This window comes from Meleagris gallopavo, chromosome 30 (genome assembly GCF_000146605.3).
Source record: "Meleagris gallopavo isolate NT-WF06-2002-E0010 breed Aviagen turkey brand Nicholas breeding stock chromosome 30, Turkey_5.1, whole genome shotgun sequence".
NCBI classification, from domain to species: domain Eukaryota; kingdom Metazoa; phylum Chordata; class Aves; order Galliformes; family Phasianidae; genus Meleagris; species Meleagris gallopavo.
The window spans coordinates 3,781,318-3,796,403 of NC_015040.2; the positions used below are offsets into that span (position 1 = coordinate 3,781,318).

General features: G+C 50.7%; 1 protein-coding gene across 1 annotated transcript in view; it reads right to left on the reverse strand.

Moving 5' to 3' along the window:
• INSR (insulin receptor) overlaps positions 1-11,708 on the reverse strand; it is a 34,982-nt gene extending 23,274 nt beyond the window's left edge. The window contains exons 1-2 of the mRNA XM_010725063.3: positions 11,368-11,708; positions 10,567-11,118 (exon numbers count right to left, since the gene is read on the reverse strand). Of these exons, the coding sequence (XP_010723365.1) occupies positions 10,567-11,107 (541 nt within the window). The 5' untranslated portion in view covers positions 11,108-11,118; positions 11,368-11,708. The remainder of the gene's footprint in view (positions 1-10,566; positions 11,119-11,367) is intronic.
• Between the last annotated feature and the right edge of the window lie 3,378 nt (positions 11,709-15,086).

Genomic DNA, 15,086 nt, shown 5'->3' on the forward strand with positions numbered 1-15,086 from the left:
CAGGCTGAGGGAGCTGGGCTTGTTCAGCCTGGAGAAGATAAGGCTGCGGGGTGAGCTCAGTGCAGCCTTTCAGTACCTAAAGGGAGCCTATAAACAGGAGGGGATTCAACTCTTGGAAAGGGCTGATAACTGCAAGACAAGGGAAAATGGTTTTAAGTTGAGGGAGGGGAGATTTAGGTTGGACGTCAGGGGGAAATTCTTTAAAGAGAGAGTGGTGAGGTGCCGGAACAGCTGCCCAGAGAGGCTGTGGATGCCCCATCCATCCCTGGAGGTGTTCAAGGCCAGGTTGGATGGGGCCCTGGGCAGCTTGGTCTAGCGTTGAATGGGGAGGCTGGTGGCCCTGCATGTGGCAGGGGGGTTGGAGCTTCGTGATCCCAGGCCATTCTGTGATTCTGTGTGATTCTGTTTGCACTGCTGCTCCCTGGACTCACACAGCACAACCCACGGCACACCCAGAGCACAGCCAGCTGGGATGGCGGCTCCTGTCCGCTCCAGAGCCCGGCCACAGCTCCTTGCATTCTGTGAGCATCAAGCACAGATTGTATCGAAACCCAAATGGATTCTCCTTATAAAGTTATCTGTGAAGTACATTAGATGGAACATCAATTTGTTTTTTAACTTGATCACTTCACAAAGTCAACCCAACTCAGCTGTCAAGGCCTCAGTACGTCACGCAGTGTGTTTGGGACTGTCTTATATTGTTATTTTTCTCCACGAAACAACTTTCTGTTTTTAAACTCACGATCACCTATTTGTTTGTGAGCTGCTAACTGGAACCCACCAAGGCTCCAACGCTCTGCACCGACACAGCAGCGACTGCACAAAGTGAACTCAAGGCCTTGCCATCAGAGCTCCAACTGAAGTGTTATTTATAAAATTGGTGATTGCAGCACATCACGCCCCGACCCCTCTGAGCCGCGCGCTGGGAGCGCCGGGAGCTCCATCCTCACACAGGAACAGATAAAATTAACTGCAGGTGCCTCCCTTCCCACAGATAGCAGCTTCCAAAAACAACACGCTGTTACTAGAACATAAAGGAAACGCTTCCCACTGACATTTCTGCGGGACAATATTACAGATCTTATCTCACGGATCAGTAAGGATAAGGGAAGCCTTGTGTTGCCTCCAGCCCCTTTCATAAGCGACACGCTCGGATGAAGCCATGGTGAATGGCTCAGATGTTCCAAGAGGAACCGATGAGCCCTGCAGGGCTGCATCCCAAATGGCAGTGGGACACCCCAGCACCACCACGGCTTAGCAAAGATAAAGGGGTTTGGGGCTGATACTGGAGGATGGGGGCTGTGGGAAGAAGTGGGTGACTCCATGATCTCAGAGCAAAGCAGTTCTCTCTGATGAGACCTGGGAAACAAAGCTGAAATATAAAATGAAAATGCAGCTCAAGAGCAGCTCTGTTTTCATGCCTCCAGCACCTATCAGGTGAGCAGAATCCCCGAGCAGCTAAAAACAACTTCTGGAACCTGGCTAAAGTGGCAATTGAGTTGGCAATTGAGATAAAAACAGCCAAACACAGAGTTTGATTTGAAAACAGCAGAGCCGTTAAGGGAGAACAAGTGTCACAAAGTGCACATGGGGACAACAGTCAGAGCTGAATAAGTGAATACCTCTCCCAGCACCCACAGCACCGCTGCTGTGCCGCTCTCTGGCACAGAGTGAGCTTGCTCCTTGTGCTTCGTGTTCAGTTAGAGGCACGCTTTCTGCAGGGATCCTTGCTTGTCTGGTTTGCTTTTTAGCCCCAAACTGACACTACATCTCCAAGCAAAGCCTGGAGCCCCCAGGCAGTTATCACTAAGCACAGTGATATCAACACAACCATTGCTGCTCTTGGCCCCGATGGTGGCTTACAGCTGAACAACATCAGGAAACCCACTGTTCCTCCAGTACCTGGGGGCTGTGAGGTTCCTAGCCCCAATCCCTACAGCAACCTACAGCCCTTGGGAAGAAGACAGTGTGATGGCAGCCTGGGCATCAGCCAGCTGGTATTGCCCTTGGCCAACACAACAGAACAGAGGATTTGTATGGACACCGAGAGCAGAAACTTTGAAAGGGTTTGGGGGGAATTTTTCTGCAAACCTTTGCCCATGTTTTCACTCACACCTTGTTGTTGTTCTTTAAAGTTCAGCTCACGTTACAACCCAAGGATCAGCTTTTATCGCTCAATGGTTGACATGCCAGCCAGGAACCTCATGAGAGCTTCCTGTTAATGTTTAACCACGCATTACTCTTTCCGACATACAGCATCTTGCAAACATCCCCTTCTACTTTAACTTCTCCTCATGCTGGGAGCCCAGGAGCATCGCAGTGAGGGAGGCACCACGGCTGTCACAAACACACCAGGAGTGAGGTGAGGTTCCCTACCACAGCCAAAGGTCTCTGCTTCCATGCTGGCATCACCACCACAACAAAGCGGTGGTGTCTGAACCATGATGAGCCCCAAGAGACGAGCACAGAAGTTGGGGTCTTACAGACTGAGAAACAGCCACACAGAGATGAGCAGGCGTGCTTCCACGTACGGTGACAGCCAAAACCCTCCATTTCCCAAATGTAGGTCTAATGCAAGCTACTGCTTCTACGTTAAACCTTGTCTGGAAAACAAGGAGTGATGTGAGCACAGAAGAATTGTAACCTTTGCCTTGTGGAAAGATAAGAGGGCATAAAGAGGCTTTTCTCAAGGATGTTGGAGTAAACAAGACACTAAAGAATGAAAGCTAAGTTGCCACATTCAGCTTGTGGGGATAAGGAAGGCTACATGTAGGTGTGGGTTGTGAAAAGATGCACCAAATGTCACCGGGGCACACAAAATAAGTGCCAATTTATACTGGACAGGACATACAGCGTAGAGCAAACAGGGGAGCGGAGCCGTCTGTAACAGAAAGGGAACGCGGCGGGCGGAAGTGTAAGATTAACCACAAGCAGATTAAGCTGATAACTAATGATCTACACAGAAATGTCAGACAGAGGTTAAGATTTTAATCTGGACAGATTCCATGGTGTACTCACGAATTGTAAACATAGACACTGGGGCTGAAGTGGTGCTTAAGGATGAAGGTGCTGCAAAGGAGCCAGAGAGGAAGAAGGAACAAAACCTGCAGAGCCCCCACTTTTCCTCCTGGCAGCCGAGGGCTGGATGGCACTGAAGGTGAAACACCAGCTGTCCCATGGCTGCAGGGAACCCTCCTGCAGTGCCCATCAGCAGGGTTATTTCCAGTGCCTATATCCCAAGCATGTTTCCCATAATGTAAGAGGTTTTTACAGACTCATGGACTCACAGAACGGTGGTTTTCTCTGAACCTACAGCATTTTTCCTAAGCTGTAGCTGCACTGTGGAAAGGATCTCGTTACTCAGGATCAAACGCATAGCTTATCTGCACCCAGATACTGTTCTTTCACATACTCAAGGCATTTTGGCCACATCAGCTCATGTCCACTTGTCTACACACCCTTCTCTCTTCGCCCAGAACTGCAAGCATGCTCTCCACAGTTTATTTCGAGGTATAAGAATTTACTTAGCAGTACTGAAATAGATACTGTTTGCTTGCAGTCCCAGAGCCAAGCAGTTGAAACCTCCCTATGAAATATATTTTGATTTACTACACTTGCCCTTGTCATCTTCAGTGCACCAATAATCCATTTTCCAGTAATTCAGTGTACAGCAGCACGCAGCCCACACCAACCACCCAGCACAGGCACACACACACACCTGATGAATTCCTATAGTTTGTGAACTGTAGAGCACGTGCTTCTGCTTCTTTAATCAAAGCCCCAAAGGAGACATGATAAAAGTGACAAAAAGTCACACAAATACAACCCAAAGGAAAAGCAAATGACTACAGATTGGTACAAAAAAACAACAGCTATATTGCACAAGCCATCCTTAGAGACTACAAATCTATTTCTCCTTGTAAATTATGCAAGAGAAAGCTGTAATCGGAAGGAATTTAATCCCAAACCAGTTGTGCCACCCCAACAAAGAGGCGAACAACAGGGAAACCAAACCTGCTGACGTTACATTAAATCCAGTGAAGATCTCCAATCTTGCTTCCTTTCTGACAAAGGTCAGCTGTCAGAACCCTGGAAATTTGGTGTATTTCATGTGCCTTTGACGTGGTTGGCTCTTACAGTGGGACTGACTGCCACTCGGTTCAATAGCAAGGAAGCAGCACAAGTCTCACCGTCAGCAGCGCTGGGAGCCCTGAAAAGCTCCAGCCCAGTGGAGGCAGACAGAGCCTTACCACCAGCACCATCAGCATTGTCCACTTCAGAGCAACTAGGATTACTTAGAGCCAGTTTAATTGATATCATAAGTGTCAGCCTTGACACCTGCTGGTCCATAAATGGGGTAGTTACTGCAGGGGAACAAACATATGGAAATAACCTCACAGTGGAAAGACTCCTTGAAAAAAGGCACGCAGACCAGCTTTCTGTCCCAAGAAGGTGACTGGGACTGTCCTACACAAAACCCCCGCAGCCGTATCAGTTCCTCCTGAGACAAAGATCCCTTTTTTCAAGCAGAGCAGGGAGGTTTCAGATCTCAGTGCAGAGCAGCTGCTCCTGGGAGCGGTGTTCAGTGGGAGCAGCTCTGGGGGCTCTCTGGACACCACGCAGCCCATCCGCCAGCACAGGGCAGCCCCAGAGCTTCACCTCTGCATCTCAGGCAGCTTTCACTTTGTGCTGCTTCCTCCTCAGCAGCACAGCTCACACGTCGTATCCCAGGAACAAAGTGATGCGTGACAAGGGACCTTGTTCCAGCAGATATGGGCTCACCACACACTGAAGCTCCCCGGGGTGCTCAGGGGGGGTCCCAGCCCCCGCTGGGGCTGCACCAACAGCAGCAGTGCCAGCAGCCTTGTTCCAATGCAACGGCACTGCGAGGAGACCCAGACCAGGAAAAGCAAGTCTGATCTGCCTTGATTCAATCACTGCCTTCACGCTTTCTTTACCCGTAGAGTGCGACTGATGTGTTTTGCAGAACAGGCAGGAAGTGCTTCCCTGATCCTCCAATTTTAATGAACATCTTTATTGCTCATCAAGCACTGAAGCCCACGTGTTGCTGTAACACAACATGGACGCCTGATGGAGTTCAGGAATGCAGATGCTGACAGGAGCTCAGTTCCCCGATGCCCCTGCTGTCCCGTGGTGGCTGCAGACTCACACTGCCTTATTCCTGGAAGCCCAGCACTAATTAAGAGGCATAAACATCCCAGCAAGTTCATTCACATCCCTCCAATAGGAACTTGCACACAATTATAGGATACAATTGGGAAGCGTGAGCACTGAACTCATACCCAGCCAATGTCACGGGTGGAGAGAAGGATCAGCACAGCTCCTGCAGGACACAGCAGCACCCACTGCACCCATCTCTGCCCAGAGGACCCAACGCCCACAGCTTTCAGCCACAAACACCCCCTGCACTGCTCACTGCCTGGCTGTTTTTGCATGATTTGGTTGTTTTTTTAACACAAGATTTATTTACAGCGGCAATCCCTGTCAAACACAATTCCTGATAGAGAGAGATGCTTTAGAGAGCATTGCCAAGGGACAGATTTCAGTTGCTCTTCTCACACACACTGAATATACCTCTTTGTACGGAGCCAGCCGGCTCACGGCCATTGCAGTGCCTCCCACAAGACGTCCTTTCAGCACATAATGAAAGATTTAGATTTAAAATAAAGAACTGCTGCTCTGCCTGTACGAAGAGGGCAGAGTGGAGGCACACATGGGACACACAGAGCTCACCTCACCCAGTGCCCCTGGCCCTGGGGATCCCCTCTGAATGAAACCATCCTCTTCACCCCCACCCACGGGTGAACCGTCTGCAGGACACCCATGTGTGCTGCTAACACTGGTTAACCTGTTGCTCAGGTTTTTTGCTCTTTATCATTCTCTGCCTCTACTGCCGTGCCCAGACAGCAGCATTTCCAACAAACCTGCCCGCCAAGTGCTGCCAGCCTTCCACGTTTTGTCTAATGAGGGCTAAAGCAAGCTCCCTGGTTTAAGCAAACACAGTAACTTGGAAGCGTACTTCAAATGAGAAAAATAAGTGTTCTGTTGGAGCACTCTTGGCATGCCAGCCTGGAAGTCACAATGACATTGAGCCACCACCGAGGGCTGACCCAACCCCAAACGTTGCTCACGTCAGCAGTGGCACACAAGGGGTTAAACACCTCCATGAGTGGGGAAGGGTGGAGGGGACAGAAGTAAGGGCACAGCTCAGCCCAGCACAGATCAACACTGCTCCAGTCTTAAGAGAAAACCCCTCTGCTCCACAGAACCCAACCATGGGCATCTTCTATGGAGCCCAGCTCGGTTTGCTGGCGTTCCCCCTGGTTCTGGGCTGCACCACCGAGCACCACAAATGTCTCAAGAGCTCTTCACAAGCCCAAGTGAATTAGTTTGGGACTTGTGGCCGTTCGGAGGCATCACAGCAGCCCCAGCACTACACACTTCCTAATGCTGTCGCCTGGCAAGGATGGGAACTGACGCCCCAGAGAGATTATCGGGTGTCAACTTCCATCTGGCATTTGTCAGAGCTGGGAAGAAAAAAGGCAGTTCTTATCAGATCTGCAAATAAAAGAGCACTTCCACTTCGTGTGGTAGCGACTGGAAACATTTCTTTGTGTGTGAAGCTTTAAAAATATCTTGCCCTTGGGGTTGGCTCAGTCCGCTCAGTGCTCTGAGACCCCTTTCCCATAGAAAGGTAATAAAGCAAAGCTTATGGCTACAGAAATTCCCAGCACATAAAAATTACAGGAAACTGTTGCTAAGTAATATTTCTACCTAAGTAAACATCACAAAACGTTTCCCACACACACCTCTGAACTTTATTATTCAAAACTGCCTTGAAGATGTTCGTATTTTCAGCATTTCTTTTGGCACAGTCCCTTGAAAAGCACTCGGTTTTGTTTCTCAGCAGCTGAAAAACACTTTGGACTGAGCAATGTTTTTCGGAGCGCTTTGTTGTGCTGTTTGTACCAGGAAACAAAGCAGGCTGCTAAAGCAACCCTTCTGATCCTTACCTGCCCCTCACCTGCCCCATTATTTTTCCTGGATAGGTCACAGGAAAATGAAAGGGAGATCTGGCTGCACCCTTCGTCTCCAGACCTGCTTACACATCATTAAAAAATCCAGACAAGCATCATTATTTTCATACAGTGCCTCTCTTTAGCAGCTCCATTACGTGCCACGTACTCCAAAACACCCTCAATTCTACCTGCTCTATTCTACCCTCTTCTTCAGCTGCCTTCACGTACCTTCCACTGCCTTTTAATGAGGTTAACAAATTCCTGATTGCACTGATTGATGAGTTTTATTTTTAATCACGTGAAAAGTCTACACACAAACCCCAAACTGCCCACGCTCCAATTCCTGGTAGCACGAAGTCCCAGCATCACAAAGATGGCAGAAACTGACAGAGGTTTCATTCAGGATGAATGGGAGAACTTGGACGTCACCATTTGCTCCAGGAAGAACCCCACCCTGCATTTTGGATATGTGTTCTCCCATCCCAGGAGCGCAGCCCTGCGATGCTCACCGAGGGGCAGTCTGATAAAAGATCCTTTTCCTGCTAATTTTATTTGGCCCTCTGCTTTTCCTTCCCTTACCCTCCTCCACCTCTGGATGACCCAGCACACGAGGAGAAGGTCGAACCAGGGACCGCTGAAGACATCAGACTGCTTCAAGTGACACATGGACAGAGAGGACTGAGCGCAGAGGGAACTGGCAGGAAATCCATTTCAGAGGGAATTGCTCCTTCCGTGACAGCAGTGACAGACATATAGACTTTTTATTGCATTGGAAAAAAAAAAAGGAAAAAAAAAGAAAAAAAAAATGCAAAATATGAAAATCATGTTTGGCAGATCTGAACTGAGGTCTGGGACGTGGCATTTCCAGCATTTTTGTTGTCTGGATTCCTCAGCAGAGACACCCTGCGTGAAGACGCTGCGCTGAACTAAGAACTGAATTTCTACAGCAATGAAAACAAATACATATGTATTAAAAAATAAAAAAGGCTTATAAAAACGTGGGCTGAAAAGATAGAAAACCTCCAGAAGAGGCACAGCCCTTGGCTGCCACAAGCAGCACAAGGCTAGACCCAAATTCCAAACCGACTGCATATTTCTCTCCCTTCCTACCCAAAATACAACATGAGTTGGCCTCAGCTGAACTGCTTTTCGTTTTTCACACCAACACGAGCGATGCAGAAAAAAGAAAAGAATGATTCTGGGGAAGCACATCCTGAGCAACACACCTGCAGGCTGCTACAGGCGTGCGCTGTGCATCCCCTTCTAGATTCCCCAGTATCACCAGTTGGCCATCCCAAAGCACACAGCTGCCCACAAATTATTTCAGTTCCTCCACGCGCCACCCGAGCTCCCATGTCTGCAAGGAGACCTTCCGCTCTGCTGTCTCCAGTGTGTTATCACCAACTGAAACATTGCTGGGCTGCAGAGTACGATTCCAGGGCCTGGAGGAGCAGCTCTGAGATAACTGCATGCTGCGACTCAGCCGGCGCCGGAGTTAAATGGGAGATGGGAATTGACTGAAAGGAAGGAATGCCAAAGATGCACAAGGAGCAGCAGAGGGACATGGACACGGTGGGCAGAGGAAGGCAGGGCCAGGAGATGCTGGGGGCTGCAGCATTTGATGCTGAGATCCCTAGATAAGCTGCCTGAGCGCAGAGGGAGATTCGACCACACTGACGCCCTCAGTCCTGAGCGTCTCTGCAAAGCTCTTTAGGCAAAGGAAAGCCCAAGTTGTATTGCCATGAGCTCATAAGAATTGTGACAAAGCAATTACATGCATGAAGGATACGTTATGGCTGGCAAAGAACAGGGAATGCAGCAATTCCACCAACGGATTCTCTAAATGAATACCACAGCCTCTACCATAGCTACTACAGCACAGTGCGTCAGTGCAGGAAGTCGAAAGGCAATTCAAAAAGAAGTCAAAACAAAGTCTGAAAAAGTGCTCGTAAACACTTACGACGACTTGTGAGGCCAAAGGCAGGTGCCACAGACACAGACACCATCTCCTTGTGAGCACCAACTGCACTGAGAGCACGAAGCAGCATCCACAACACACCTACGTGAGACTCACTCAGGTGTCTTTGGAAACCTCCGTCCATTACAGCCAAAAGACATCGCAGCATCACTGCCCCCGTTTTTCTAAAAGGAGCACGGAAAGCCGAATGGAGGATTGGCACAGAGTGACTGCTGAAATAATTCCCCAAATTCCAATTTCAAATTCCAACCATACGGACGCACCAGGTTGGCTTCCTTCGGTAACACAGCGTGGGGCAATGCCTGCTGCCCCTGGGAACCGCGCTGAGCTGATGGGAGAGGCTCAGGAACCGAGAGCTCTGCCCCAGAGGTGCAATACTAAATTCCTACAGGTTTCATGGAAATAAAGTCATGGAAAGGGGAAAAGCCATACGTTCCAGAATGCTGCAGCACAGCCCCAAAACTCACAGGAATGAGGGATGATGAATGCTCTAGTCACAGAAAACTGCTTCAGTTCGACCTCTAACCCTGGGAAACGGGAGAAAACAGACCACGAACGCACAGCAAACCAGGTGCACTGCTGATAATGACTGTATAGCAGAAGAGCGTCCAAACTAAAATGCTTTATAACCTTATGCTTCCTTTCAGAAACGAAACGCACACAGACCTTCGCAGGATCCTGCTCAAAGCCTGTTATTCCAGCAATAAAAAATAACCACTTTCTTTAAAAGGAAGCGAGACAATTTGGGGTGAGGAGTAGCAGAGGGGAAACCACATTAATTTCATTAGTTTATGCATACTGCTAGGAATTCCGTCTGAAATCTGGCACTCGGCGCTTGGAGTTGCCCTTTAGAGCTTGGCAAGAAATTCTTCTCAGCCCGCAAGTTTCCTAATTTCGTCTTAGGACACACTGCTTCATTTGGATGCATCACCACTGAGGAGACAGGCAGCTCTGAATGTGTCACTTTTAACTCAATTCACTTTGCTTCTTGTCGGACGGACTTAACATAAATCAAACCAAACATATCATTACAACCAAAATTCAGGTCAGCTTCAAGTTTGGAAGAAACAAACCTGTATGAAGTTCAAAGCCACCCTAAGGACACTGAGATCTGGAGTCTGGGGGCTGGGATGGCAGCTGTGCACACATCTCCACGGCACCAAACCCGGCCTTCCTCCCCTCCCCTTCTCCCAGCCCGACCAGCTCCCAGCTTCCTGCTGTGTGCAAACACTGCTCACCCACCCACCCATCTCACACCTTTTTATGGCAGGAAGGTTTCAGTAAAAACATTATTGCATCCTTCCCAAGTCAGCTTTATTCCACAAGACCTTTCCCCGCCGCTCCGCTTCCGCCTTTCAATCAACCCAGGCTTTTAATCCCATAGCCAAGCCCCAAAAGAATTCCTAATACTGTTACGCAGACGTGAGCTACGCCCACAGAGCACAACTGGGAGCTCCGGGCAGGCTCTGACTTTCCAGGGAACCCAAACACAGCACTCTGGGGGCATTATTCACGTGGACAGCCAGCAGCTGATGGGAGCTCACCCACCTCTCTGGCAGCGGTCGTGGGTCCAGCAGCGCTCGATGAAGATGCCGTTGATGACGGTGGGCGGGCAGCTGCTTTTCCCTTTCACGGTTCCTGGACACACATCTCCGCACTCCTCCTTGTCGTCCTTGTTGGCGATGATGTAGTTGTCCTCGACGGAGTCCAAAATCCTCGACCAGTCGATGGTGGACAGGTAGCACAGCTCGTTGTTCTTCTCGATGCGCACGGCGCCGCGCGTGATGTTCATCAGGTTGTAGAGGCCGATCTCCTTCAGGTGAACCATCTCGAAGATGACCAGCGCGTAGTTAAAGAACAGATGGGTTCCTCGGATCACCGTGAGGTTGGGGAAGAGGCCCTTTAAGCTCTCCAGGCCGTACACACGGAACAGAAGCAAGTAGTCTGTAATCATAGTCAGTTTGGGGAAGCTGAGCTCGCGGAAATCTTCAGGCTTGGTTTTAAACATCAGCAGTATTTGCAAGTGGCCCTCAATCACCGTGCAGTTCTCCAGCAAGCTCAGCCGGGTCAGGTTGTTGCGGATGTCCATGCTTCTGCAAACTGGAAGGCAAAGAACAATGCTGTTTACTTGTTCTTATAAAGATGTCTGTTAGCTTGCTAAATACACCCATTTTTCCAACTGTATCATAAAATACAGCCGCATTCAGATCACACGGACGGGTCCTGTGCGACAAAGCAGGCTTTGAGCCTTAAGAAACAGAGCTGGGAACGCTCCCTGGTATACGATTACAAAACACGACTGAATGGGGATTTCATAACTTTCTGCCATCTTGAGTTTGTGGATGTTACCTCTACCACGACTGGAAAGGCAGCGCCGGGCCTCGGACGTCACTCAGCGTTTACCGACGTGGAGGTGTCCATGCAACGCAGTCTGTTTTCTTTAGATAGTTGCCAGCGACACAACCACCTCAGTGCATTGTGCAATTAGTGCTGGGGGGGTCACTGAGAATGGCGGCGGGGAGGGGAAGGTAGGAAAGGAGTAATGGGGAGAAGACAGCAGCACTCGGAAGAGAAGGAAAAGACTGGAAATGCACGGGAAGGAACACAGGCTGTACTCCTGCCCAGCAGACAGGAATGGTTTATTGCACAAGGCATTATTTTCAGATAAGGTGTTTCCCTGGGACTTTTTTTGTTACTGTTTTCTAAAGGTTGCAGATCTCCCTGCCCTGCCCAGCATGGCTCAGTGGGAGCAGCCGCCCCAGGAGATGGGGAGCAGCAGAGCAGGGGGGCAGCGACCCGAACGTCCAGGGAGTGGGGATGGGGAGAGGGGACACCGACCACAGGTGGGGAAATCGGAGCGCTGTGGCTGCAACGTGCCCCAACGATGACACTTCAAAAGCCAAATACAAAGACTGTATCCCCTGCAGGGACTCTCTTTGCCTACAGCTGGGACTGCCCCGTGCACACATCCTCCCCTTGAGAGTTAACAGAGCAGAATATTTACCTTTTTTGCTCACTGTATATACAGACCACTGACTGTAAAACTGAGCTTCGAGAAATCACTTTGCAGTAATCAAGCCTTATAAAATTAAGGTACGTGCAGATGTAGGATAGCTCCGAATGTCAGACTCCTCACGGGTGCACTAAAGGCCACTGCTGTGCGAGTTAAAAATACATTTTATGCAAACGTCCTAATGATTGTTTAAAACTTTGCTCAACTGCAATAAAAAAAATAAAACTGGCAGCGCTGCAATAGGACTCAGAGCAATTTTACTGCCCAACGGGGCTGCTGGCACACTGAGCACAGCCTCAGAAATGCTTTCTGGAAGAGTTGAGGCGCACAGAGCATCGCGGAATGGCAGAATGGTTTGGGTTGGAAGGGGCAGAAGGAAAGATCTAGAAGAAATTTCATCAGTGCAACAAGGCTGGGGGTTTTTTAGTAACAATTAAAATCAGCACATTTCTCTCCGATTCTGAACCCAACAATCTGCCTGCGCTGAGAAGTGATTGACTTTGCAACAGCCTCTAACGAGCTCCTGACATTCACTCGAGGAAGAGGAACGTAATCACAGCTCCGCTGGTGCCAAGTGGAAGAGCTTCACAGACCTACGGGAGATCGCGAGGAGAACAAACTGCTTCCCAGCCACACACAGACGGGGAGCAGGGAAGGCGCAGGGCTGCTCCCCAGCTTCACACCAGATCCCTGCGCTGCCGCTCCCGGAGCCGCGCGATGGCAGTGCCAAGCAGTGCTGCTCAGTGCTGCTCTGAGACCCCCACCCACATCGAGACCCCCGCGGCACCCAGAGCACATCCCAGGCCTGTTCTGAAACAAACAACTGAATAAACGGTGCTGGGATGGTCAACCTGTGAAGATTTAAATGCTCTAGCCAGATTTTTCCACCTTTAGAGAGAATCACATGGAAGGTAGATTTTTCATTGTCTACTTCAGGTTAGTTTTTATGTGCTAAGCATCACCCAAACTCCTCTTTCACACCTCCAGGACCCAGCAGAAGGAGCCATAACCACGTGAAGCCAAATCTGCTTCCCTGCTGCAGGGCCCTCAGCCCCATCCCCTGCCTGAATCCCACTCTGCAGCAGCTCAGTGCAGCTGCTCACTCAGCCGAGCATTCACTGTTACCAGGACAACGAGAAGCAGATTTAGGCGAAGTAACGACTGGCTTTGCTGCCAGAGAGGAGCTGCTCCTCCATCTCTGGTTATTCAGAACAAAGTAACTTAAAAATCAAATCAACGTGATAAAAGCACACCCATCAAACCCTGGGACTCAGTGAGCCTCTGCTGCTGCTCTGGGTCTGCACCAGACTGGCTCTGCCAGGACAGCGCAGGATGACATGGGAAGCCCACAAGCCGTTTCAGATGACCAGTGGGAAACTGCATGTTTGATAGCTCTCATTGCCTGCTTCAAGAAATGAACTGCCTAAGAAAACTGCACTGGCTGATGGAGCCCAAACCACGGCAGCTGTACGCACTGCTGCAGCACTAGGAAATGGGAAAAGGGCCCCTGGGTGATCCCTGGGATAAGTGATGGACCAGAAAGCATCCTGCCCAGCACCAGGACAGGCTGTAGCCACGCCTCAACGAACAGAAAATACCTACAAGTGAGACGCTCGTTTTCAAACTTTGGTTTTCCACCTCCATCATTTACAATGTCAAGTTCTGAGAAGCACTCAGCAATGTGGGGTACGGACCCACAGCCCAGAGGCAGTACCCAACACAGGGAAGCCATAGGTGAGCATCCCCAGTGCAGCACAATGACATACTTAGAAAGGGAGGGAGTGCCCTCCGGCCTGCAGTGGTTGTGCTTCCCGTGGACCACACGAGGAGCCCCAGGTGCTCTGGCTGTTGGACAGATGCTCAGCAGGTGAGGGGAGCCCCGCACAGACACAGCCCAATGGGAGCCACTGCACGGAGCTGCGCCGCCGTTTATGAGGACAATCCCAGCACCATCCGTTGCCTTTGCTCAACTCTGAGCAGACCCAAAAGGAACAACGGTGTCATCTGAACAAGCAGAGGGAAGAGAAAAGTACGGGGCATGAGAAATGCTACTGTGAGGCTCAAAGATCAGAGAACACCATCACTGGGGAGCAGCGTTATCACGGGGCACACAGTGCTGAGTGTGAGACACTGCCCAGAACGCAGCCTCCAGGAGCTCCACCGCTCAGGGAACAACGTGGGTGCTCACACAGCCCTCGTGCTGCATCCCCCCGACCCAGCAGTGCCGTGTGAGCCGCTGCGGGGCCTTTGAGCTGGACCTCAGCACAGCAGCAGGCTGTAGATCTTTGCTGCAGTGTTTGTGCTGTGGGAGTGATTCCAGCCCAGGTTTTGCTTCTGCACCTCCTATGTCGCTCCTGTTATCCATCCACAATTGCACAGCACGTTTTCCTTTCCTACCGTGGAGTAATACAGCAAACACCATCCGAACTGCTCACTTTTTACACTTGCAATAAAAAGCAGAATTAGCTTTTAAATAAGCAAATAAACAGCGCTTCGGTGAGGCAGCAATAACAACGCTTTCAGATCAGACATCGCCGGGCCGGAGCAGCGTGTGCACTTATTTATTATCAGTGCTATTCACCAACCAGCCCGTCGCTGCGCTGCTGTGCCCCTCCGGACCGCGCACCTCCAGGGCCTCCTTTAGGGCTTCAACGCCGAACCTCGGCGTGAGGGCGGCACGGGGCTCTGAAGCTCACGGCGGGGTGAAGCCGCGCTGCCATCGAGCGCCGCGTTCCGCGCTTTATTCCCGCAGCGCCGGCGGCGTTTCAGAAACGCCCATCGCCGCGCCGGGTGGATTCGGAGCCGTTCTCTCACCGCTGCCTTTCGCGGTGGGAAAGCCGACGGGCGGGCCGTGGGGCAGCCCCGGCACCTGCCCGCTTCTCTGCGAATAAACACGTTCACCTTCTTCGGAACTCACCGACGGCACGAGCCGTCCCACCGCGCGATCGCCCCGTGCGGGCCCCGAGTCGGCCCGAGCCGAACCGCGAACCGCGATCCGCACACGGCGCTGCTCAACGCCCGCCCGATGCCCGGCCCGGAGGAATCGGCGCGGCGC